The 27,833-nt window shown below is 37.4% G+C and overlaps 1 protein-coding gene across 1 annotated transcript; it reads left to right on the top strand.

Annotated features, from left to right (window-relative positions):
• On the top strand, positions 1-25,247 carry MEP1A (meprin A subunit alpha). The gene is made up of 14 exons (XM_056126309.1): positions 1-69; positions 161-185; positions 268-318; positions 1,973-2,013; positions 2,518-2,593; positions 5,497-5,614; positions 7,335-7,510; positions 11,614-11,835; positions 15,104-15,253; positions 16,901-17,116; positions 19,876-20,346; positions 21,043-21,216; positions 21,722-22,025; positions 25,091-25,247. The coding sequence occupies exons 1-14, from the start codon at positions 1-3 to the stop codon at positions 25,245-25,247; spliced, it is 2,250 nt and encodes a 749-aa protein (XP_055982284.1).
• Positions 25,248-27,833: the final 2,586 nt, after the last annotated feature.

Genomic DNA, 27,833 nt, shown 5'->3' with positions numbered 1-27,833 from the left:
ATGGTTTCGGCTAGATCTACCTGCATTCTCTGTTTCATCTTGGTTTTTTCTCACATAGCAGCTGTAACAGTAAGTAGAGTTCTTCTCTCCTTGGATATTTAGAAATGTTCATCCAAATATGCATTATGAATTTTATGCATATTTATTTATTTTCTTGCAGATTAAACACCATCCTAAAGGAAATGGTAAGAATTGACTGAAATGCAAAGACACTTCAGAACTTTCTTTAGCTCAGTAAGACTAAACTATTTTTCCAACTTTTAACAGGGCATAATACAGGTTTTAATGAACAGAAGGATATTACAGAAATCAATTCAGGTGGGTTCAACTTAGTTCCTTCCTTTTTAATGCTATGGGGAGAACTTATGGGGAGAAATATTTGTTAGTGCTTCCTCAGAACTTGCAGGGTTTATAGAAATCTAAAAAGTGGAAAGAAAAGGATTAGAGAAGATTTTCTTGGAGCATTAGTGACTTCTCAATGGATGTAGATATACATAATTTTTGTTACTAAAATTTTATTTCTCCAGTTTCCGTATATAGAAAGAAAAATAGATGATTATTTTTCTTGCTAAAGAAAAATATGAATAATAAGCCAAAACTTACCTTTAGCGAGAAAAAATAGCCTTTATAATTGCCCGTCATAATTTCCAACAACTATTGCTTAGAGATAAAGGTGTTCTGATTTTAATATTTGTCCTCAAATTTATTTCTTAAGGAAATTCATCAACTTTATGAATTATTAAGAGGAGAGAAAAACTGAGTTATCATTTTCCTCTTGTCCTGAAGGAGAAACCTTTACCTTCTAGGTGTTTGGTATTAGAATTGGGAAGAAAAAGAGGTAGTCTTGAACATAAACATTTCATGGTTTGAAAAATATTTTATATTTAGTGGCATATTTATCCTGTCAATTTCTATTGTGGGTATATGCTCCATGAGCTTGTTTAGATGGTACCATTTTTTTAATGTGAAAAGGAAAATCAATCCATTTATCTAGGATCAGTCAGTGGATGGTACAATAGTAGAAAAGATCCAGGATGAAAAATTAGGAGTCCTTAAAACCTCATGGGAAGGAGGGCGTTCCGGCCCGTCCTTCACGCCCTACCGAGGTCACCACTTGCCCCCCACGAGCGGCTCTCCGGCATGGCCATGACTCCAGAGCACAGAAACCAATCTCTTAATTATCTGACTCTCAGTAGAAATACTTCCAGGGTTACTAAGTAAAATAGCAGAAATCCAAGATCGCGCGGCCGCTATTGTGGCTGCGCGACATCATTTAATTCTTGAACCCAGCTGTAGAAAGCAAATCATTTCACAATGCTTTTTCAGCATGTCTGATTTGGGGGGGGGCATAAACTCTAAATAATAATGGTGCAACTTTTATCGAAACAATGAAGCTAGGCAAAGTAGATAGAGCGTTAACTAGAATTCATCTGCGTCACAGGCATTGGTGGGGGTGGGGGGTGGGCGTTTATTGGGGTTCTTCGTGGTGAAAAATAAGTATTGGTAAAGGGAAATGTGATTGATATTTGTATGACCGAGACCTAAACCTGAAAGCTTTGTAACTTTTCCCACAGCGATTCAATAAATAAATAAATTATTTAAAAAAAAAAAGAAAGAAAGAAAAATTAGGAGTCCTGACATTCACTCAATCACTGGCTACTGCTTACATCACTTCCTGTCTCAGGACTGTTTGTTTCTTGTGAGAATATATATTATAATTCATATCTAAGACTCTTGAGCTACACTTTTTGCTTAAAAACCTTTCAGAACACAGAGGATGTGACAGTATGTGTGTGTAGTGTGTATATATATTTACAAATATTCATTTGCTCAATTTGGGATAACTTTGATTCGTTTCACTCATACTGATTAACAATTAAAATTTTTAAAAGAAAAATGATTGCTTTACTAAAAGTGCCTTTTAGTGATGCCTAACTAAATATATATTTATTTATTTCTAATCCACATCCAGCTGCCGGTTTGGACCTCTTTCAAGGGGACATACTCCTGAATGTGAGTATCTCCCATGTACTGTCTGCTATGTTCCTAAAGATGGTTGGTTGTTATGCCATAGAATTCTGAGCCTTTGTTCTATGACCAGCTTTTGGCTAAGCACCTTGGAGGTGATAAAAGAATCTAATCCATAATCTGAATCTCCATGTGCTTCCACTCTGGTTGTGATGAGAAAAACAGATGGAATAAATAGTAAACACTACTGAGTCTGTAGTAATTACTCTGCTCATCCATCCTAGTGAGTGCAGAATGAAAGAAAAGCCAATGCATCAATATGCTTCAAGCAGCTGTCTTGATTTGGGGGAACTGCAGTAGTTCTTTATTCTGTGCTTATTTTCTGAGTTTTTTTAAATTATTTAAGATAGACTTTTGTCACATTTATAATCAAGGAACAAATACTACTAAACTGTTTAAATTGGGAGGCAGATTGTGATGTGAAGAGTTAGTGAAGAAAGAGGTCAAAGAGATCTCAAGAGGTGACCTCAGCCACTTTTGTCTTTACAGAAACCCAGAAATGGCCTGAGAGATCCCAGCACTAGGTGGAAGTTCCCCATTCCTTACATTCTGGCTGACAATCTGGGTAATATTCATTGTTCTTATTTAGGATCTTGGAGTTTTTTTCTCTACCTTTATCCTTCCTTCTGTTCATCATTTTTAGATTGGGAATAAGCGCCAATGTTTAAAGGAACTCATAAATCCTGGAAACTGATGATCTTATGCAATAAAGAAACCAGTTCTCTACTGATGATCTTATGCAATAAAGAAACCAGTTCTCTACTGAGATAGAACACACAAATAGCATTAGTTTTCTTTGCTTGTTTTGGGGCCACACCCAACAACGATTAGGGGTTACTCCTGGCTCTGCACTCAAGAATCTCTCCTGGTGGTAATTGTGGGAATCATATGGGATTCCATAGATCAAACCTGGGTTGACTGCATGCAATGCCAGCACCTTACAGGCTGTACTATCTCTCCAGATCCAAGCAACATTAATTTTTAAATGAAGTATATATTAGCATGTTGGTAAAACTAGGACTACCAAAATTAAAAACGCGTTGAAGTACAGCATTGTCGTCATATGAAAATTCTTCACTTGCTCTTTTTGCTGGTAGTCTTTGTGTGTGTGTGTGTGTGTGTGTGTGCACATGTAGGTGTATGAAAGGAGAGAGAGAGAAAGATAGAGAGAGAGAGACTGAGAGAGAGAGAGAAAGAGAGACTGAGAGAGAGAGAGAGAGAGAGAGAGAGAGAGAGGATCCCAAGTAGTGCTGTAGATCTCAAAGACCCTGTTGGTAACTCTTGGCTAATCAGGCCAGCTGCTCTATGTTGGGTGTTGAGATGCAGTTCAGCATTACCTCTGGGTGATGTTTTAGGGGAAGATGAAAACATGTCCTAGGATTACTTCTTGGGCTTCTCTAGGATGATGCTTTAGGAAACCATGTTGTGCCAGGAATTAACCCACAGTTGGTAACCTTCTAAGTATTAAGGCTACTAAGCAGTTAAGGCTACTTAACTTTTATACCAGCTTTATATAGTATCTTTAGGTAATATAAATATGGTATAAGGATACTATTTTCAGCATAGTAGTTTCTGTTTTTATAAAACATAAAATTTTGAGGGGTTTTTATTGTTTTCTTGGGTTTGGGATCATATTCAGCACATATTCCTGGCTTTGTGCTCGGGGATCATTCCTGACGGTGCACTGAACCATTTGGGGTTCTGAGGATTAAACCTGGATCAGCTTCTTACAGGACAGTTTTCCTACCTGTTGGATTGTCTCTCTAGCCTCAAAACATGACTAAGTTTTGAGAAACAGAAGTTTATATTTCACCTGCTTATAATCCTTGTCCATCTATATTAGCAATTCTTACCTTTGTTCTCTCAAGAGAATAGACTGGAAATTTATAATTTGATCATTATTAGAATTAATCAGTGGAAATGGATGGGTATTGGAAATTACAGGTGGACACTGGTTGGCCCTGAACAATTGACTGAGGGCACAATAACTCGACACTTGTGAGACATCCTCCAAAGAGAGGGGAAGATTGAAGAGGAGAAAGGAAGTTAGTACAAGGTTGCTCAATCTTGCTGGGCTGTGAAGTTGCTCCCGCTCTCAGGAAATCTAGATTATGACTCAATGTTCTTCATCACTGTTATGATTGCTACCTCCAATCCCTTTTCTGGTGAAAAATCTATGCATTAACTGTATAACTGCTTTGTCTCGGTTACTTTTCTTAAAATCAACAGTCCTTTTCCCCCAACATTTGCCAGCACACTTAGACATTTATAGGACATCATATTTATAGGAGTATTTTGTAAGAAACATAAACAGTTAAGAAGGTACTGGTGGAGATACAAAACAGTGGGTAAGCCTGACCCAGGTTTGATCTCTGTACCACATATGGTCCCCCCAAGCCTCACCAGGAGTGACCCTTGAACACAGGGCTAGGAGTAAGCCCTGAGTACAGCTGGATGTGGCCAAATAATAATAAATAATAATAAAACAAAAAATCAAACAAAAAGATAATATGGGGGAGCGGGGCAGAATTTTCCTCTTGTTTATCTGTCTACCTATTCTACCTGCGTCTTACCAAGATGCTGACATAACAAATCTCTACCATATGCCAGCATGGTAACTTCGCCTTTAATATTTTATTTAATCTTCTTCATATCCCTATGGAGTATAATATATCAGTACTTCTTAAACTTCAACCTACTATAGGGACACCGGAATCTTGGCAAGGTGCAAAGTAAGTCAGGAGTGGTACCTAGATTCTGCCTGTCTTAATGGACCCCAGGTGATTCTGGTGCTGTAGTTCTGTGAGCCATATCTTGAGTACTATGATCTGTCTTTTCTGCAAGGTGGGCAACAAATTCAAAGAAACAGGTGACCTGAAATAAGGTGGAAGCAGTAAAGACAGAGTAGAGCTCAAGTAGCAACTCCAAAGAATAACTTTGCTTTTCCCTAAAGGTCTTGCAGGGAAACAGGATAAAATACCATATGTACTTCTGAACTTAGAATCTATAGATTTCTCTGTGCTCTGTTTTCTTTCTCTGGTCTGGAATAAGGAACGCCATTTTTTCTCTCCAAGAGAAATTGATACTTAATCAATGCATACAGAAGACAGAAATGACATAGTCACTTCTATATTTTGTTCTGCTATTTGTTTTTTCTTTGAAGGCAATACACTTCGAATCTCTGCTTTCAGGAAAGGAAGGAGAAAGGAAAAAATAAAGTTATTTTGTGATTTTGTTCAGTTGCGTACACAAGTGTGCATTCTTATTTTATGGTTATATTTACATTAGTATTTAAATTATGCACTCAATGTTTTTTTCTGCAACCAATTCTTTATTTTCCAAGGAACCTGTATACTATCAGAATATCTCTAAGAATCTCTGTGAATTTCATATGGTGACACAGTTCTTTCTAAACTGTATTATTATTTACTGTCAAATAATTCTTATAGATATCATTGATATCCACAGGCCTGAATGCCAAAGGAGCTATTCTCTATGCCTTTGAAATGTTTCGCCTCAAATCCTGTGTGGACTTCAAGCCCTATGAAGGAGAGAGTACATACATCATCTTTCAGAACTTTACTGGGTTTGTCTAAAATTTTTCAGTGTGAAAATCATAGATCTTTTATTGTATATAAAGTGACATATTTTCAAAAGGCTAAAATAAGAAACTGGAAAGAAACTAAAAACAAAATCAAATCTTTCTTTTGAATTTTAAATTCTTATTTTTAGTTGTGATGTAGAAAATGGACTATTTTGGTTATTTTCAACTTCCAAGAATGCTTAGCTCAATATTTTTTCTAGGTTTTGGTAATGTTTTAAATCATAGTACTTTAAAGTCAGGTTTACTAATATATGAACTTTTACTTACCCTTTTAATTGTCCCATTTCTAGTTATAGTACTCTGCTGGGTTGACCTCTTTAGATGTCCTAGATATAAATTTGCTCTTCATATTTATGTATTTTAAAGAAATTGATGGTCTGTCAAGAAAGAAGACCCCTTCTTCAGTGATTTCATGTCATTCCAGGTCTGGCTGAGGCTGAGAAACAATTGTGACTGAGAATATTTGCAGAAAAACTACTCTGAATATGTGATTTGTCATTTGTTGTTATCAGAGGTTATATAAATAAATATAAACAATATTTTTATATTACTTAATATAAACAATATACAAGAATAGTTTCTCTTTAGGTGAGAGGAAGAAAATCTATCATAGGGTTTGCCAAGACCACAGATTTCTAGAGGTTCTCTACTTTAGAGTTCTTCATCGTATCCTTCAGCATCATCTGAGCTTCAAGGAAGTACAAAAGTCCTATTCAATCAAATATTTTAAGAAAAAAAAATTTTCTGGATATGTTTCATTTAAGCTTTTAAAAAGAAACAAAATAATTCTTTCTTCAAAAAATAAAACAAAATCAGTATGATCACGTCCAAAACTTCTTAGATAATCTGCTTCATATTGCTATAGATGGGCTTGCATCCGAAGACACTGAGTTTAGTTAACTAGCTTTCTAAGATTTTTTTTAATCAAAATATAACTACTCATTATGTATGGTGAAATAGAAAACTTTAAAAGTTAGTAGGGCACAAAGATAAAAATGTAATTAGCCTCAGCCACTATTCAAAAACAACTTAATTTTTTAAAAATATAAACAATTGTTTTGCAATTTGCTATTTGGAAAGACCTATGGGTTTGCTAAGGTGAGAAAAAAATGCTCATTTATACTTCTTTTTATCTAGTGCATTATTAAGTTTAACTTGTTTAAATGTATTTGTTTTTATAATGAGCACTCATTTTTAAAGTCTGCATAACATTCCCTTCAGAGAACATTCCATGGACTCTGGCATCCCCTGGGGCCACCAGAACCAGTCCATCATATTCAAGGGTGTCCCCATGCAAGTAATGAGTTCCAACTTTTTGAGCTATCTCTCCTATTCCAACATTCCTGTTGGAGGTGGAAGTTGGGAAACCCCCAGTTGTGCTTGGTCTGGACTTAGTTTTGACCTCATTAACTGAGCTCAGGGTTAACTCCTACTGGTTCTCTGGACCAAATGTGGTGCTGGGCATCAACCAGGGTTGGTTGTGTGTAAAACGGGTAACTTAGCCCCTGTACAAGATCTCCAGGCCATAAATGTTTCCTTCTATAACCAGTCCTCTATCATTGAATCATTAGCATATGAAAAATTTCTATTAGCTTCTTTTAAAAATCAAGCCTAACTTTCTTCTAGTATTTTGTTTTGGAATCTGATAAATTACATTCACATGAGCGTTTAATATGTGAATATTTCTTTCTTCCCTGTGAAGGTGCTGGTCTGAGGTTGGTGACCAACACGTAGGACAGAATCTTTCCATTGGTGCAGGCTGTGACTATAAAGCCATCATCCAACACGAGATCCTTCATGCTTTGGGATTTTACCATGAACAGTCAAGGACTGACCGGGATGACTATGTGAACATCTGGTGGGATGAAATTGATGCAGGTGGGTATGAATCCAAGGGGATTGGGTGGGGTTTACTATTACCATACAACTTGCTGAGACAAATTCTAGCACAGTCAAGCTAAAATCTGATATGGATGGGAGTTTGGATCCTTTATTGAGGAAACAGACTATAAATTCTATTAATTTCTCAATGATCCTAACCAAACCCAGATAAATGTCTCAGGAAACAGTGTATTTGCAGTCTAACTAAAAGTTAATCAAATGTTTTACTCTGATTTAATGTTTTCCTTGAAAATCTATCTAAATTTCTATTTTCTGTCATTGTGAGTAAAGCAAACTAAGTCTCTGAGGCCCTTTTCGCTGATATGAAATCTTATGTATTCCTAGGAGACCACATGAAGTTTAGCTGACTATGTAATGTTTCTACAACATACTCACTAGTTTTTCTAATGAAATGATTGGTTTTAATTTGTAAAAGACAAAGGAAACTTCAATGTATTAGAAATGCCCAAACTATTAGTACACATGACTTCTTGAAAGAAATATTGTTTTGTAATTGCTTCTATTATTTAGATTCTAATATCACTTATGGATTCATATAATGCAGTGAATCTGTAATAATTTTACTTTTAAGGATTTAGAAGAACTGTTCATACCTCATCATTAAATATTAATTTCCAAGCATTTCTAATAGAACTTTTTAATTTACGGTAAGGTGGATAATGGTTCGCATATGAGATAATGTAAGCATGACTAATCATGTCAAAAATCACTTTGGGGTATTTAGATTTGTGCCTATCCCAGTTTTTCACTTTTCATTATTTTTCTGACTATGTAATCCTAGGTGAAGAAGAAGAAACTGTGAATCACAAATGCCTAATGTACTAGAAGGATTTTATACACGCAACATAAAGACACACACACAAACACACACACATACACTTCAGCTAGAGTCAAGTAATTCTTCTTTGTCTCCAAGACCAGAGAATTATAGAGAGTATAGAATTGAAATAATGATCAATCTTCAAGTATCCTCTGAGAGTAATTGTGTTATAACTGGGACTGTGTAGTGAGGAAAGAAACATAGAATGATCATAGGTCAAAGGACAGGTTCTCTCCTTTGTAAGACTCACAGTATTATTAGGCTTTTTGATTTGTTTTAAGACCAATTTTTTTAGCTTCTTGGACATTTACTGGAATGAAATTCACATCTCAAATCTTAAAGAGCACAATGTTGAATGATTTTTTAAAAATAATTTTAGGTAACGAAAGGCCCCACTCTTTTTTTTTTCTTAAATTTTTATTAGTGAAACACTATGAGGTACAGTTGTAGACTTACAAATTTTTGTCCTTGGGTTTCACTTATACAACGATCGAATACCCATCCCTCCACCATTGCCCATTCTCTACCACCGCCAGTCCCAGTATCCCTCCCACCCCCCACCCACCGCCCATCCCACCCTAACTCTGTGGCAGGGTATTCCCTTTTGTTATCTCTCTCCTTTTGAGTGCTGTTTTTTGCAAAAGAGACATTGAGTGGCAATCTTGTTCAGTCTATAGTCTACTCTCATCACGCATTTCCCATCCTGAGAGGAACCTCCAAACACCCTTTATTTGGTGCTCCCTTCTCTATCTGAGCTGCCTTCTCCCCTAGCATGTGCGGCTGTCCTCAAAGCCATGGAGTAACCCTCCTGGTACTTATCTCGGCTATTCTTGGGTGTTAGTCTCCTATTTTGTTACTTTATGTTCCCCAGATGAATGCAATCTTTCTATGTCTGTCCCTTTCTTTCTGACTCATTTTGCTTAGCATGATACTTTCCATGTCATACTACTTGTATATGAATTTCATGACTTCATCTTTTCTAACAGCTGCATAGTACTCCATCGTGTAGATGTACCAAAGTTTCTTTAACCAGTCATCTGTTTTCGGGCACTCAGGTTTTTTCCAGATTCTAGCTATTGTAAATAGTGCTGCAATGAACAAACAAGTGCAGATGTCACTTCGACTATACGTTTTTGCCTCTCTGGGATATATTCCCAGAGTGGTATTGCTGGGTCAAATGGGAGCTCAATTTCTAATTTTTTGAGGATCGTCCATACTGTTTTCCAAAAGGGCTGAACCAGTTGGCATTCCCACCAGCAGTGAAGGAGAGTCCCTTTCTCGCCACATCCACGCCAACACTGGTTGCTTTTGGTCTTTTGAATGTAAAGGCCCCGCTCTTAAAGGGACTAGCACATTTCTCTGGGTAGCTAACAGGCTTCCTAAGTTCTGAATTGAATGTGAGGTGCTCACTATGTATGTTCATCTCCTATCTATATTTGCATCTGATATCATTTTATATGTCTAAATTGCCTGCATTAGTCGAAGAAATTTTCTTAAAATAGATATCAACCAACAACAACATAAAGCAATATGATTTAAAAGGATTATTGCTCAGGGCAATGTATAACTTTTATTGCATCTCTTAGCTTGATGCCAATCTTACTGCATAACCTAAGAATTTGCTGTACTGACAATACAGTTGTCTCTCCTAATTTATCTCCATTTCTTAAGTCAAATTTGTGTTTTCAGAATTTATTCTCTCCCACTAAGGTGTCTGCAAACCACAGCTCATGGACTATCTTCAACTTTATTTTGTCAGTAATGTTTTGTTGGAACACAGCCATTCCTGTCTGTTTACTTATGATCTATAAATGCTTTCACACTTTCATGTTACAAATGAAAAAGTTGAGTAGTTGTGGGAGAGCCCGTATGTATTGCTTTGTGAAAGATGTTTTCTATCTAACCCTTTCTACAAGAGCTTTCAGACTAACCTTTCGTTTACAAATCACTCTCCTCTAATGTCTTAGTTCTGAGTTCTCTGAAGGCAAGACTATGTCTGACCTATTCATTGTTGTGGATCACCCACCCTCCCAAGACAACTCCTGATAGATAGTAGGTGTAAGGTTTGCCCTGCCTGAATGGCAATGGCAACAGGACCAATTGGCAACAAGATGAAATAGCAACATTTCCCAGAATCAAGGATCACCCTGCCCCCTCCATGGACATATGAACCACCTGGCACCAGGAAGCTATCAGGCTGCATTTCATGCTTCCTCACATCAACCCCCTCCAGATAACAGAAGCCCAGACCAAACCCACTGGTTCCACTGGTCTTTGTTCCCTTCTCCTGCCCAAGACAACTTTAAAGCTCCCTTAGTCACTGATAGCAATAACAAGGAATTTGAGAAGGAGAACATGAGAATGGAAAGTTAGGCCTGGAAGAGTTATTGATATTCTCATTTAATTTTCCCGTTCTTCCCCCAAAACTAAGTTAAAATCTGTGAATTTCCCATTGCTGTAGTTAAAATATAACTTCCTGAGGTCTGGGTGTTAAAAAGACTGACTTCTTATTTCAGCAGTTCACATTACAGTATATTTCTCTTGAACTCATCTCTGAGATGTTTTCCTTTCTAACTTGGACAGGAAATTTAATTGTATTCTTATTTTATTTTTCTCTTCTTGAGGCTGTTTTTGGAGCAGAACAATGCACACATCTTGATTTACAGGCACCCTTTTATTGGCCCCTCACTTACCTGTAGTTGGGAGAGAGATAGTCAGGTACAACTCTTTATAGCTGAAGTGCTTGACTATTAACAAGATATACTAACACTGAATGTTTTTTCTCAATTCAGAAACTTATTTTCCTATTATTTGGAATAACTGCTTCCACATTGATATTTTATCTTCTCTTTCTAAGAACCTTAACATATTTTTGTAAATAAAAATTAATCTTTGATGAAATAATATTGAATAACTTAGATATGTAAACATGCATTCAATGTAATTTGCATTGCTATATTTATCATGACAATTTATTACTAATGTACAATGTATCTATATCATAGTGTTAACTAATATAAGTGATGGTAATTTTATTTTATGTACATTTTACTATTAAACTTTTCACTTTTAACACTTTTCACTTTTTTCACTTTTAACACAAATAATATAGCATAATTATACTTTAATATCAGCATTGCCATATTAATGTAATCATTTTTGTACTTTTGGGGGTGTCTGCTTCTTGAGTTTTTTTCAAAGAAGGCAGGATGGGGAAAGTGATAAAATTGAACAGGAACTGTGGATTCTCTCCTGACAGGTCACGATCACAACTTTAATGTCTATGATGATAAGATGATCACAGACCTCAACACACCCTACGATTATGAGTCTCTGATGCACTATGCACCATTCTCATTTAACAAGAATGAATCTGTTCCTACCATCACCACCAAGATCCCTGAATTTAATACTATTATTGGGCAACGTCTGGATTTCAGTCCCATTGATTTGGAGCGGCTGAACCGAATGTATAATTGCAGTGAGTACTCTGGATCCAAGCAGTGAGGAAAAGAGCCTCAACAGAGTCTTCTGTCCTATAAGTTTTTCACTTATTGTCCTTTATTCTTTTATGCTCTTACTAAGGCAAATTGACAAACTAGGTAACATTAATTTCTCCACCACTATGAACAATTACATTATCTACTTCACAAGACAGCTATGAAAATTGATTATGTGTTTATAAAGTCCAACTATTAGACCAATGGATGAATCTTCAATTGTAAAACTTCCTTAGCTTTCTTTTGAAGATGCATTGTTATGTAAATCTCAAAGATAGATGACTACTTGAAAGTATTTTGTAACCTGCAAAATTCATTACAAAGTTTGTTGCTCCTGAAACCACCTAACTCTCTGGGATTAGATGTTTTCTTAGATAATCCCAGTGTCTTCAGAGGCATATTCTTTAATTTTATTCAACATATGCATGCTTAAAACCTACTAAGTACGAAGCCTGGCATTATAGGTACCTCATTATTGAACTAAAGGAATATTTTCTATTTACATAGTAATTTCTAACAATGCACATTTTTACCAACTTGAGGTGGGAATGAGGTATATTTATGTTGAAAAAATTGTAATATCTAGGAGATGGCAAGAAGAAAAGGACAAAAACCATGAATATTTAATTTTATTTCTTTTTGCTTCTGTTTGTTTATTTTTGGGTCATAGTGGCTGGAGCAATAGCACAGCGGTAGGGCATTCGCCTTACAAGCGGCCAACATGGCCAACCCAAGTTCGATTCCTCCGCCCCTCTTGGAGAGCCCAGCAAGCTACCGAGAGTATCTCTCTCCCACGGCAGAGCCTGGCAAGCTACCCGTGACGTATTCGATATGCCAAACACAGTAACAACAAGTCTCATGATGGAGACGTTACTGGGCCCGCTCGAGCAAATCGATGAACAACGGGAGCACCGTGTCACCGTGTCACCTGGTGGTGCTCAGGGACCTGATCTTGCAGGACTCAGGGTACTACATGAGGTGACAAGAATTGAACCTGGGTCAGCCATGTGCAAGGCCAGTGCCATACCCACAGTACTATATCTCCAGCTCCCAAATAATTGATTTTCGATGGGTCTAGTGCCACATCTCTTAAACTAATAGCTCATCATCAAACTTCACACTAATCACAGTTAGACTTCCAATCACTGGATAGAGAAAGGCCGGGAAGGATAAGACTGATTCAAGCCTAGTTCCTCAGAGAGTCCCAGGAGGGTTAACTACAAAGATTCATTCTCAGGCCAGCAGGAACATATAAAATCTAATAAGGAACACATGTAAAATCCACCAAATTCAATGTGCTAAAACTGTAACATAGAAGATTCAACCTACACCAACCAGCTCAATAAGTCCTCAGAGAATGACTTTCGTGATATCATTGTGAGAATGGATTTTTTTTGTTGGTTGATTTTTGTTTTTGGGGCCACATCTGGCAGTGATCAGGAATTGCTCACAGTTCTGTGCTAAAGGATCACTCCAGGTGGGCTCAAGGGACCATATGAGGGACCAGGATGGAGCCCAGGTTGGCTACATGCAAGACAAATGCTCTACTGGCTGTATTATTGCTTCAGCTCCCATTGTGAAGATATTTAATGAGCTCAAAGAAATGCCACAGGAAGTTAGCAAAGCATAAGAAAGTATGAAAACCTAAATGAAAAAACTGCAGACAGAAATGACAGAAATAAGAATATGATAGGTGATACAAAATAACTCAATAGAATAACAGCAGTTGAGGAAAAGATTGAAGCAAGATAAGATAGAGGAAACATGTAGAAAACAACAGAAAGTAGGAAAAAAAGACTGAAAAGAAATGAACTTGAGAACTATGTGAAGAGTTCAAGAATACAAGAGACTCGAAGGTTCCAGAGAAAACAGGCTCAAATAGGAAAACTTATTGCACTCAAAAACACAGTATACTCAAAATGACAAAATCCAAAGGTAGAAACAGACTATTGAAAGCAATAGGACCACAAAAGGAACTTACATACAAAGACAAGCCCTTAAGACTCATAGCAGATCTATCAAACGAGATTCTATGAGGCAGAAGAGAATGAAGGTATATGGTTAAAAAACACACACACAAAAACCTCAGTGAAATGAACACATCAGCAAACACATCATTATGCTAAATTGTCATTCAGATCTGAAGAAATTATGCAGAGTTTCAGGCAACAGTTTAGAGAATTCATAGCCATGAAACCAATCCTGCAAGAAGAGTTAAAGAAGCTTCTTTACAAGTCAAGAAAAACTTCTCTCAGCCCTTGCATTAAGTATGGTATTCACTTATGGTACTTATGGTTACTCTCTAATAAATTAAGAAAGTCTGTTTACTCCTAGGTTACTAAGAGATTTTACACATCTGCAATAATTAATTTATAATGAACGTTCATTTCATATACAATAAATGTTCTATTATCTGATCAGGTGATTAGTTTGTACTTACATAGAGATTATTTATCGTTATAATATTTAACTTATTAAAACAGAGATTTAACAGTATCTATAATATGATATTCCAACATAAAACCAATATTCTCTTTCTTGGGATAAAATTAACTTTTATACTTTCATAAGTCTATTCACGTTTTCTGCTAAGTTTTTCTTAAGTCTCTTCACTATTACTAAAGTTTACATTTGTAAGATTTAGCTAATTCATGTAAATTTTAAAATGCATTACTATGGGATTACTTGTAATATTATTTTTTATTTACATACTTGAAAAAAGAGACAGTTTTTGAAAATAAATGATAAATTTATCATTGGTTTACAATTTTGTGGAATTCAAGATGAGCTACATTATCTATATATATGTAGGTGTTCACCACTTCTACAATTTAAAAGTCAGAGAAAGATACCTCTCATATGTGGGGTTAAAATAGAGTAGGAATAACATATGATCAAAGTCATCAGAGTTTGAAGATTTTGTCTATAGAACTGAGTTTAGATGGGAGTGTGGCGGTTGGGAGGGATTCTTGGGACACTGGTGGAGGAAGTGGACTCTCTAGAGGTGAGTATGGTGTTGGAATGATGTATACATGAAAAGTATGATTAACAGAATTGTAAATTATGTTAGGCACTCCTCAGTTATGATGATTTAAAAAACAAAACAATAACAAAATGTAAAAAAATCACAATTGATTGCTCTATTGGAACAATGAGTTTCTCAAAAACTGGAAACATCTAAGACATAAGGTATTTAAAGTAAAATGCCTTACAATTTTAACAAGGTAACCAAAAAAATATCCTTTGCAGCTGCCAGTCATACCCTTTTGGACCACTGTGCTTTTGAGAAGGCAAACATCTGTGGGATGATTCAGGGCACCAGAGATGATGGTGACTGGATCCATAAGGACAGCACTCAGCCAGGAGATACGGATCACACCTTGGGAGGAAGATGCACAGGTCAGTGAAGCAGAAAAGCAAACATATCGAGAACATTCCTTGGGTTGAGTTAGTAATGGAAGTCAGCAAGTTTTGCCTCATTTGGAATGTTAGTTATCAAAACTAGAATCTAAACAAGGCCAAAGAACATTTCTAATATCTTAATTATTAACTCAGTAAAAAGCATTCAGTTTCTGAGCATGAAAAAAAAGATTAATTTTAAATGATTAAAAAATTTATATGGACATATAGTTAAGACCTGATGTGTAAATAATGGTGATATCATATAATGCCCTCTTATAGATTAAAAGATGATCCACATGTGTGATGTAAAAATAAGTAATAAAAATTTTATAGGGGCGTGTAGTTGATAACACTATATGGTTTTAAAATAAGGGCAAAATCTTTAGAGCAATGTCCTCTGAGAAAACTAAAATGTTAATCATAGGTGAGATATAATAAATGTTAATAGTCATATAAAGAAAAGATAAGAGAGTGGGGCTGGAGTAATAGCCTACAGCAGGTAGGGTGTTTGCTTTGCACGCAACTGACCCTGATTTGATTCCCAGTATCCCATATGGTCACCCGAGCACCGCCAGAAGTAATTCCTGAGTGCATGAGCCAGGAGTAACCCCTGTGCATCACTGGGCGTAACCCAAAAAGCAAAAAAAAAAAAAAAGAGAGAGAGAGAAAGAGAGAGAGAAATATTTTAGTTTGTTTTCTTTAATCCAGTATATATGAATATTAGTATTTTATATGTGCTCAATTAAACATTTTTCATAAGATTCAGCACCTTGTGTTCATAAGATTCTCCTAGTGTACAGTTTCTTCTTGTATCACATTTCAGTTTGGACTGGCCACAGTTTAGGAGCTGACTTTGTTTGCTACTGCAGACATACATTTGACTTGTTATCTTTGATAGTCACCATATTTGATAGAACAACTTTGGATAATTCCAGTATATGGTTTGTGCAGTGAAAAAGATGGAGTAAGAGACACTTGCTTCTACATTTTGCTAATTGTCACCACAGGTGGTTGCTTAATAAATTCAAGCTTTTGTAAGTCTATCTGACTGTCCAGATAGTGATACTTCACTATGAGGATAGAAGGACATAACATACTAATATCTTCCAGCTGCAAATTAGCAAGTTCATTCCTGATTTATTTTTTCATCTTTCTTTTTTTTGTCAGAGGTTTCATTTATTTTCATTTTTTATATTTGCACCCTTTGAGTATGTTTCTATCACTGCAATAAACTCAACTAAATTTGGAAACAAGTGGAGGTATAAAAGTCTTTTTAAAGAGAACTGTTATAAGGCCCCTTAATCTGTACCTGACTGAGTTGGTTTGATTCTTTCACAATTGAAACCCAGTTTGTCATGGAGAATGTCATCTCAAGTGTCCAAAGAATAAGTAATGTCTGAAGTTCTCACTAAAGTTCCAGTAGCCTCCAAATTCTGTCTCCTGTTAGTTTACTGCTAGGCCATAACATTTACAACTATAGGGAAAGATGTTCTACATGTGTAAGAATTTACTAGAGAAGAAAGTTTTTAGCTCCTTAATAAGAAAGGAAACCCCTTTGTCCCTGAGGAAATATGTAATAAAGTTTTATCAACTTCTCATTTTTTTTTTTACTTTTGCTATGTTTTGCATTATGTTTCTTCACAGGTGCTGGCTACTTCATGTACTTTGACACCAACTTGGGAAAATCAGAAGAGGCAGCACTATTGGAGTCTCGGATTCTTTATCCCAAGAGGAAGCAGCAGTGTCTGCAGTTTTTCTACAGAATGACCGGAAGTTCTTCAGATCGACTGACCGTCTGGGTGCGGAGAGATGATGGTACTGGCTCTGTTCGCAAGCTCTTCAAGGTGCAGACCTTTCAAGGTACTTAGAGTCACTCACACAAGGACTCATTTGACTTAAAATCTGGGTTCCAACTTCTCCTCCTCCTCCTTTTTAGTTCTTAAGTTACCTTTCCTCCTCTGTTCTCACCTCCTTCTTCCACTCTTTATCCTTCTCTTTTTCTTCCTCTCTTCCATTCCTCTCTACCCTTCCTCCTTTTTGAAAGGACTAGCAGAATGTCTGGCATGTTTTAACCTCTTGATGTGTGTTTTAATGATTCAGAGATTAGAAGCAGACCCAGGGGTTAACTGAAAGTATTTTGTAATTCTGAAGAAACAGGTAAGATTTCTTATATTGTCCATTGCAAAATGTCTCAGTGGATGCTTTGTAGGCCAGAGAAGTAGCACAGTGACTAGGATGTTTGCCTTGGGCTGACCTGGGTTCAATCTCTAGCATCCCATATGCTGAACACCACCAGCATCACCAGCAGTAACCCTGAGCACCACCAGCAGTAATTCCTTCAGGCTGAGTCAAGAGTAACCCCTGAGCATTACCAGATGTGGCCCCAAAGTAAAAAGCCCCCCCACCCAAAAGGGTGGATGTTTTGTTTGAGATTCTTCCTAAAAACTAGGGCTCTCCCTAGTAAAATTGGACAAAATACAAGCATTGAATAGCAGTCCAGATTTTCTTTTGATAAGTAACTTTTCTCAAGTCCTTAAAAATTTAAAGATAAAATTGTGAGATGCTTAACAAAACATGTTTATAGTTTCAGTCACCACTGCTGCATACCTGCCACAATAAGTGAATTGGTTTCTGTCTCAAGAGTACACGTGGATGGACACTAAATCAATGCCTTGTGCCCACACTGTCCTTGTGAACAATGTTCTTGCTGTCTGTGGCTTACATCAGCTTTTGAGTACTTACAAATAAAAATATTTTCAACAGAAAAGATGTATCTAGAAAGTTATAAAATTTCAGGTAGAAAGGTAGATTAAAAGTAAATGCAGGTGGTGCGGTGTGTGATCAGGATTAAATGGATATAAAACAAGACACTTGAAATTTAATATTGTAAACAAATGATGAATCTATAAAATTATAATAAAAATTTGAAAAGTAAATGCTGGGAAACTTTAAACAGTGCCCAAATCATCTCTACCCAGCCTATTCTGAGATCTTAGGCAATGTCACATAAAACAGATTTTAGAGATTTACTTTTTTTGTCTGAAATTTATAGAGCATCTTTATTAAATGGCAGGGTAGACGTTAGGTGCCTGCTGAGAGCTGAGAATTGTGACCACCTATAATGTTTAACAAAAAATGAATTAGAATATCAACAACATAGCTCGTATCTCATATTGTACTTCCATATAAAACTTCTAACATTATCTTTGTGAGCATGAAACCAGCCAAGCAGCCCTCTTTGCTTGGTCTTCTTGAATCACTCTGCTCTGAGTTCCCTGGAATCATCTTATAAAAAGATTTTTAATTTATGTTTAATTTTTAAAAAACTTCTCTTGATTTTTGATCACATATAGTGGTGGTGAGGCCGTACTGCTGTCTCTGTACTTAGGAATTACTCTTGGCAGTGCTCAGGGGACCATATAGGGTAATAGGGATCAAACCTGGGTCAGCCTCATGCAAGGCAGCCACCTTACACATTGAACGACATTTTACTTACTATATGTTAAAAGAATATATCTAAATACTACTAAAAGGATTTTAAGTAGTTCATTATGATACTGACATCAATGAGACAGCTACAAACTTAGTTAAGTATTGTACTATGATTATGAGGTGTACAGCTTAAGAGTTACAAACTTTTTTGAATAGCCCAAAAAGTTGCAACCATTTTTAATACCTCTTAGCACTGTAGCACTGTCCTCCTGTTGTTCATCAATTTGCTCGAGCGGGCACTAGTAACGTCTCCATTGTGAGACTTGTTACTGTTTTTTGCTTTTGGCATATTGAATACGCCACAGGTAGCTTTTGAAAACTTTTTTTTTAAACAGAATGCATATGAACAAAATAGGTACTCCCACTCAAGTTACTTTATGATTTTTTTTATGCTATGCAGTCCAGAATTTCATGTTTAAGAAGTCTTGCACATTATTCTTTTCTTTCTTTAGAATACTCATTTCCAATTCAGTCTCAGAGGGAAAAAAAACAAAGAAGTAAATCTAATTTTTTTTTAGAATGTTGATACCTGGGTATTGGTAACTCTTTTTGTATTCTTTGTTTCTTAAAAGAGGATGGACTCCTTCTTTGTGAAAGTTCAGTTAATATGAAGGAGAAACAAATTCAATGCTAAGGAATAAGACAATTTTTTCCCACTTGTTCTGAAATTATTATCCACTCTAGAAACTTCAATATATCTTTCTGGAATGAAACCGGATTTTGGACCACATGAAATTACCTTGACTTTTGGCTTATAAAATATCTGTTTTATATGGTTCAGCCATTCAGTGCTAACAGTAGCAGATAGGGATATAATATCATACCAAACTCAGAAAGAAATTTAGATCCCATGAAGTTTTATTATAAGTGGGACAAAAAACATTTGTGGTTTTGGATTTAAATTCTAAAATAAGTCATATTGCTTTTTAATTTTTAAAACTATTATGCCCTACTAGAAACATGACTTTGGAATTGCTCTTAGCCGGTTTATAACTACCTAAGTCATAGGGTCATCTGAGCATTACATATAAAGCACTTGGCACACATCCAGACACATAAGTGCTCAATAAATGTTGGTAACATTTGTCATTGACCTTCTTCTTGTCATTGACCTTCTCTAGCCTCAGGAGATAAGGACCAAAATTGGAAAATTGCCCATGTGACTCTCAGAGAAGAAAAGAAGTTTCGCTACCTTTTCCAGGGAACGAGAGGTGACCCCCAGAACTCAAACGGGGGAATTTACCTAGATGACATCACTCTGACAGAAACCCCATGCCCCACTGGGGTTTGGACAGTACGAAATTTCTCCCAGATTCTTCAGGGTACAGCCCAAACAAACGACTTGCAAAGTCCTCTATTCTATAATTCAGAAGGATACCGCTTTGGTTTGACTTTAAAGCCTCGTGGTGGAGGCACATCCAGCAACCCCTATGTTGCAATTTATTTTCATCTGTACAGTGGGGAGAATGATGCTGTTCTGGAGTGGCCTGCACTAAACAGGCAGGCAATAATGACAATACTGGACCAGGAGGCTGATGTCATGAACAGAATGTCTTCAAGCATGGTGTTCACTACCTCTACGTCCCAAAAAAGTTCAGGTAGGTAGTTAGAACTCTCTCTCCATCTGAAAGAACCAATAGATGGGATTCACTTCTGTGTAAAAGAGATGATCCTTCCTCTCACCTCTCTCCCTTAGGCAGATCTGCATCATAGTCACACTGGAGTATCAGTTAAAATATCTATGTCACCCTATCTTCACCCTATTTTCTAAATTTACTCCTTGAGATTTTGTTGAAGTCTTGCAATGTGCCCACCTCTGACTGGGTACTTAGAACAACAGCAGCACCTCTGTCATGTTGTTTTCTCCTGAGCTGGGTCTAATTGAGAAGACAGAGACTGCTAGACATTTTCCAAATAGCCAGGATTTTTTAATCTTTGTGTGAACGTAATGCACTGATTCCTAAAATAGCATTAACAGGGAAGAAATTCTATTAATAAATAAATGATCTATTCTTTTATAAGAAGAGCCTTAAGTCTTTAAGGGAAGACACTATAACCATACCTCCCTCTTCATGAAGAAAGCAACTCAAGAGTGGAAAAATGGCCATTCAGAAATGCAGTTATCATTCCCTTCCACCTCAATATTCAGTTTTAATTCGCTTAGAAAATGTAAATAGTCTATTTTTCCAATATATATTTTCTGATTAGCAAAGCTCAATATATTAATTAAAGAAAAATTGGAAAGTGAGTATAAAGAAATAATGTGATTTATGTTATATGTACCTTTCTTGCAGCAATAAATAACGCTGTCATCTGGGAACGGCCATCCCTCGTGGGGTCCTTAGATTCCACTTGTAATTGTTTTAGAAACTCTGGCTGGGGCTGGCCTAAATTCATTTCCCATGAAACACTGAAAAGAAGAAGTTTCCTTAAAAACGATGACCTTATAGTGTTTGTGGATTTTGAAGGTAATTTTTGTTGTATTCCTGAAATAAGACTATGTTCTGAATATTCTACTTAGCTAATGTTGATTTTAAAGTAATCTATATATCCTAGAGGTCCTTCCTTTGGCAAAAAAGAGATGCGCTCTAAAAAATATATACACTTTACTCTGGTGTTCAAGGACTTATATCTTTAACTGTTCTTAGGAGAGATGAAAACTTTAGTGTCATTTAAAAAATATTAATCATATATAGCATGGCATTTTATTGACTAAGTTTAGTTTTAATCATTCTATCTATCTATCCTTTATACCTCTTTTTATCAAACTAAATGAATGCTATTGACTTCATTAAGATGTACTAGCATTATGACAATCAAACTGTATTGAAGCCACCCTCCCATGCACTAAAAGTGATGTCACTGAGGTATCCTTGAGCTGAAGCAGTTCAGGAAAATATCTTCAGGGGAAGTTAATTATAGATAGATATTAATTAAGGATCTTCCTCATCATCTCTTGTCTGTTTCCTCAAGATATCACCCACCTTTCCAAGACTGAAGTTCCCATTAAAAATACAAGACTGACCCCTCCAGACCTGATTCTTCAAGACCAGGAGCAGCAGAACTTCTCAGAAGATGATTCCAAAAAGGCCATTGGGGAGAGATTCTCATCAGGCAGCCTAAGCCAGGAGCAGCCCAGCCGACAGAAGCGGTCAGTGGAGAACACAGGCCCCATGGAGGATCACAACTGGCCACAATACTTCAGAGATCCCTGTGACCCCAACCCTTGTCAAAACGAAGGCATCTGTGTAAATGTGAAGGGGATGGCAAGTTGCAGGTAAGTTCCATGGCAGGGGATGGGGGGTGAGGGTGGGGCATGTGTGAATGAGCAGACATGCATGGAGTGTTTGCTTGACTGTGATAAAATGCAAAGGATCAACTGGTGTGGTTGACTTGGTTGTCCTTGGCTGAACAAAGCTGTTACTTTCAACTGGTGAACAGCACAGGAGTCCTGCTAGGGCAGAGGAAAACCAAGCAGTCTGTCTCTTCACTTTCATCCCTTTTCTTTTCCCAGCATTTTGAATGCAGTTGGCACTTCACCTTAGTGCTCCCATCACCTAGAGCTTCTTGCCTAGGAATTTCCTGTTCTAGGTCCTGCCCAGAGATACTCAGGCTCTCACTCACTGTAGATCTTACTGTCACCTCTTAATTAATATAATTGTCATTTCTATTTTCTATTATTTGTTGTACTCTGATAGTGCAATGCTTTCTATACATACTTTCAATGATAACACAAGGAATATCTGGAAAATTTGAAGATTTGCTATATGTAACATGATTTTTTTTTTTGCTTTTTGGGTCACACCTGGCGATGCACTTAAGAGTTACTCCTGGTGGTGCTCTGGGGACCATATGGGATGCTGGGAATCGAACCTGGGTCGGCCGCGTGCAAGGCAAACTCCCTACTCGCTGTGCTATCTCTCCAGCCCCTGTAACATGATTTTTTGAGCAGGATATAGTAAGACTTCAATTAAGCAAAATAACGTGTTGTGAAATCAGATCCTTGAATAACTGCCTTCATTTTCCAAAGTGGGACAAGTTTGTCTTTTTCCCATCCACGATTAAAAAGGCGATACTGAATGAATCTGTTATTTGAGGACCTGCTTTAGGTATATAATCTAAGTTATTCCTACAGACACTCTATGACACAGGATGATTCAAATTCCAATTCTGGTCATTAGGAAGGTAGAGCCTAGAGAGGTTCAGTCAATTGTATAAAATAGTCCAGAAAGTGGCCAGGAAAATAGCTCAAAGGACTTGTGGGTGTTTTGGGTTTGATTCTCTCCACTGCCTGATTCCAAGTACCGCCAGGAGGAATCCCTTCCCTCAAGTACTGTGAAGTATTTCAAAAACCAAATAAATAAGTAAACAATCATGATGTTAAACAGTGGATCTAAGACTTACATCCAAACTTTTCTGCACTATTGGATATATTTAGCAGTTCTTCTAGGGTTTGTTCTTTCATAAACTATTTCATAAAAAGATGATTGGGCCAGATCCATCGATCCACAGTATAATTGGTAGGATAATTGCCTTGCATGCAGCCTACCTGGATTTGATCTTCAGCACCCCACATGGTTCCCTGAGACAACCAGAAGTAATCACTGAGTGAGAAAGGAGTAAACCCTGAGCACTGATGGGTGTGGCCCATAAAAGCCAACACGAAAAAAGTACAAGTGATGAAAGAAACACCAGCTTTATTTGATAGAAGAAGCAGATGTAAGAACACTTGGGGTGGGTTCAAAATACCTATATTTCTTTTTCAGTATTTACTTTGCTTTTTCTTAATTTTCAGTTTTCGTTTTGAATTGATTTTAGATTTACAAGTGCATTGCAAAAATACTACATCATTCCCCATGTCCTGCTGCTTACATTTATTGTGCTGCCTATTCTTCCTACTTTAACCTTTGGCAGCTCTTCTGGTCTGACTCCTTGTCTTTCAACAGCACTCATGAAACATCCGTGTAACAATAGCATCCAATAGCTATCCAACAGCATTACCATTCATAAACGTACTGTTGCTTTCTAGAACCACACCACCCTAAGTTCTTATCCTTTTTTTACCTATCTGAGTCCTGTAATCAAATTCCTTGACCCCAGACTGCTGATTCCTATAAGAGAGATTTTGTCCTCATTTCACAAGGACTCCACAGTGTTAGGTCTGCTCTTTGCTGTAGTTCATTGGATGCAAATTTCAATATGTGCCCACACTAGCATTCTCTCTGTTGGGAAGGGCAGCTTAGGGGTTTCCAATTGTGTGTACATCTCAACTTTTCCAAATTATTTTACTCCCCACAAACCTGCAATTATAGATTAAGGCACTTTAAAGTAATACTAAAGAATATAATTGAACTTTATTTGGAGAGGACTAGGCCAGAAAAAATTGAACAAACTAAGTTTTCAAAAGTCAATTCATTGGCCAGAGAAAAGGACTTGAAAGGTAAAATTATAACAAGATTAATAAAAGAGTCTATGGAATTTTTTTTCTCATCTCACCTAACTCGTGAGTACTTTGTCATAGGAATGTCCTCTGAAACCTGAAATCATTAATGGTAAGGATGATTATCATTGCACTGCTAATGCCTTGGCTCTGAGATTGGTTGAACTTATGTCAAATATTGAAACAAAAACAACAAAGTGTGATCATTATGTGCTATACAGTGTCCTCATTATCTCATGTGAGTCTCATCCTCATTATATCATTATCTTCAAGGTAAACTGTTGAGAGCTAGTGACACAATTCACCTGAAAGAAGTATTCAGGGGCTGGAGCAATAGCACAGTGGGTAGGGCGTTTGCCTTGCACACAGCCGACCTAGGTTCGATTCCCAGCATCCCATATGGTTCCCCAAGCACCGCCAGGAGTAATTCCTGAGTGCATGAACCACAAGTAACTCCTGTGCATCGCCGGCTGTGGCCCAAGGAACAAATAAATAAATAAAATATTCAAATTATTATTGTTTAGAAGTTTTAATTCCTGATACTGATGTATCAAATCAATATCTACCTGTAGAACTGTTCTTGTAGCTCATAGTCTGAGTCAAACAACACGATATTTATGTGGCCCAGATCTTCCTCTTCAACTCTGCATGTAGCAGATAAGAGAAAGGGAACTTGGTGCAGCATTCTCAGGATTAGACCACACATGTAAAACACTTAGTACCTATGTGAACTTGAGGAAGTTATTGTACTTTTCTGTAAATGAAGATGATAAGAATGACCTGGCAATAGTCACCTCCACAAAGGTTTGTTACAGAATTCAGTGAATGAACTCATAAAGTACTCCTATCACTGCTGCATTGGTATGTAACTCTCGCCCTCTCCCTGTGTCCTGTTCTCTCAGGTGTGTCTCCGGCCATGCCTTCTTCTACACAGGAGAGCGCTGTCAGGCCATGCAGGTGCATGGCAGCCTCCTGGGCCTGATTATTGGAGGTACAGCCGGAGCTATCTGCTTGACCTTCACTATCATCTCCATCCTTTCCCGAAGGTCAAAGCAGTGAATCCCGCATTGGCCTCAGCAAGACCACAAAAGTGTGATCTCTACTCAAACCTGCCCTTCTGATATTCTGTGCAGTTTGGAGTGATTTTTCTCTGCCATGTTCTGAATAGACGGCCTGATACCCAGGCCTCCAGTCTCATGTATGTCTATTAAGGCTTTTCTCCACCCCCACCTCGTGTTTTTGTTTCCATGCTTTGTACATTGGAGGTGTTTAGTGGATACCTGAGTCTTTCACTTCATTGCAAATCACCTGTTTAATCAACGGTCACTCCTGTAGACTGTAAGCCCTTTGTGGCCAGGTTCTCATTTCCCAGACTGGGAACACTGTAGGAATTCAGTAAAAATTAATGAACAAACCAATACTTGAATAAACAATTACAATGCAGAAACATTTTTTAATTCTGTGGCATCTAACAAATGGAATAAAATCACACATCATTTGCATTAGAATCAAATATTTAAATTCTTATTTTTTTTACCAAAAACGTCAGTATTTTTATTCTTTTTAGATCTTATATGCTAAAGTACTTCAGATAAAGCTTCTGACATCAAGGTTCTATAATACTGCTATCATCATCCTCTTCAAAAAAGGTGGTTAATAAATTCAATAAATATTTACTCAGAACTTTGTATGCATCCAATATTATATGTAAATTTTTGTGTGTGGTGGTGAAATGTCCAAAAGCTCTTCTTCAGCTCTTTTGAAGTTTGACCATATGTTTTATTCATGTGTCAACAAAATTGTTATGCTAACAAAATTAAAGTGTCAGGAAAAAGAATATTTTTTTCTTTTTGGGTCACACCCGGCATTGCGCAGGGGTTTCTCCTGGTTCATGCACTCAGGAATTACTCCTGGTGGTGCTCGGGGGACCATATGGAATGCTGGGAATCGAACCCAAGTTGTCCACGTGCAAGGCAAATGTCTTACCTGCTGTGCTATTGCTCCAGCCCCAGGTAAAAAAAAAAAAATTTAAAGCTCAGAATTCTACTGTACATTTTATTTCCTCTTTACTCCCTTTTGTTGTTTTAACGACTAGAGGTGCATTCATTCGTGGTTGCAGTGTTCTTGGAGACTTCACTTTCAGTTACAGTATTTGTCCGTGTGCTTTTAGGGGTTCACACTCGATTTTCCTCTCCCATATTTGTGTTGAGCACTCCACATGGTACATCACTGTGGTGCTCACACATCTGTTCATTGTGGGTTGCACTCTTGGCCAAGGTACACACACAACCTTCAGTTGTTGCTTATACAGGGCAGTAAGGGGTCTTTCTCTTTAGCTGAGGTGCTTTACTACCCCTGATTGTGTACCTGAAATATCACACTCCTTTGGGCCATCGAGAATCCTTAGCAACAAAGTCATTAGGACTACACTTGGCACACGGGGGTGATACCAGTAATCAAACTTAAGGCCTTACTCTTGTAGGTGACTTTAGTCACTGAATCAGTCCCTGAAGACCCAGAAGAAAATTTTACGTATTTATTGATTTATTTTAAATGAAATTTGTATTTATTTAGTCTCCCCTCCCTTTTTTGTTGAACCACCGTGATATAGTTACAAAACTTTCATGATTGAGTTTCAGTCCCATAAAGTGATCCAACACCCTTCCCTCTACCAGTGTACATTTTCCACCACTAATGTCCCAGTATCCCTCCTGCTATCCCCACCCAGTCCCACCCCCTGCCTCTATAGCAGACAATTTCCTTCTTACTCTCTCTCTCTCTCCCCTTTTGGGCATTATGGTTTGCAATACAGATATTGAGAGGCCATCCTGTTTGGTCCTTTATCTACTTTCAACATACATCTCCCATTCCGAGAGAACCCTCCAACCATCATTGACTTAGGGATCCCTTCTCTATCCCAGCTGCCTTCTCCTCCAGGTCATGAGGCAGGCTTTCAACCATGGAGCAATCCCAGAAGAAAATTTTAAGAGAAGTATTTTGAGACAATCTTTGCACAGTTCCTAATGAGATAAAATATAGCCAGCTGAAAAAGTTCCTGAAAATATCAAGTCCAATGAGAACTCACATGACCAGTCTCTGTCAGCCTCCATATGACAGAGACCTGGCTCTGCCTAGTACTAGAAGCAAATTGTTCAGAGTCTGAGCAGTCTAGGCTTTGTGCTACCACACATCTCAGGTATCTACTTTATGGCAATTCTGTGGAGTGAAAATGCACTGTAAACAAAAATGGGGGAGGGGGCTAAAATGGTCCCACCAGAGGCTGGAGACATAGTACAGGCACTTGTATGTGTGGCTGACCCTGGTTCTATCTCCGGCATCACACATGAGCAGAGCCAGAAAGTTTCACTGGGGAGTTCAAATCCCTCCCACCATCCAAAAAACGTTCCTTCGAAACAAAGGTATGAGATGGAAGATTTTGTAGCAGCCGCAATCAAGACTCCTCAGGACTCATTTCCAGCTGAAGAGGCATCAATATCCTCTAGAGAACTGAATTAAACACACTGCGGCCAACAACCTCCCACCTCCCCCCGCGACACCACACACACACACACACACACACACACACAAGTTCAGAAGGTCTGAGGTGGCTCTAAGAATCTGCACTTTTTACAGGGTGATGTTATT

Source organism: Sorex fumeus, unplaced genomic scaffold, assembly GCF_029834395.1.
Source record: "Sorex fumeus unplaced genomic scaffold, SorFum_2.1 ptg000061l, whole genome shotgun sequence".
In the NCBI taxonomy this organism is placed as follows: Eukaryota; Metazoa; Chordata; class Mammalia; order Eulipotyphla; family Soricidae; genus Sorex; species Sorex fumeus.
The sequence above is the reverse complement of the archived record's forward strand: the minus strand, read 5'-3'. Positions and strand labels throughout refer to the sequence as shown.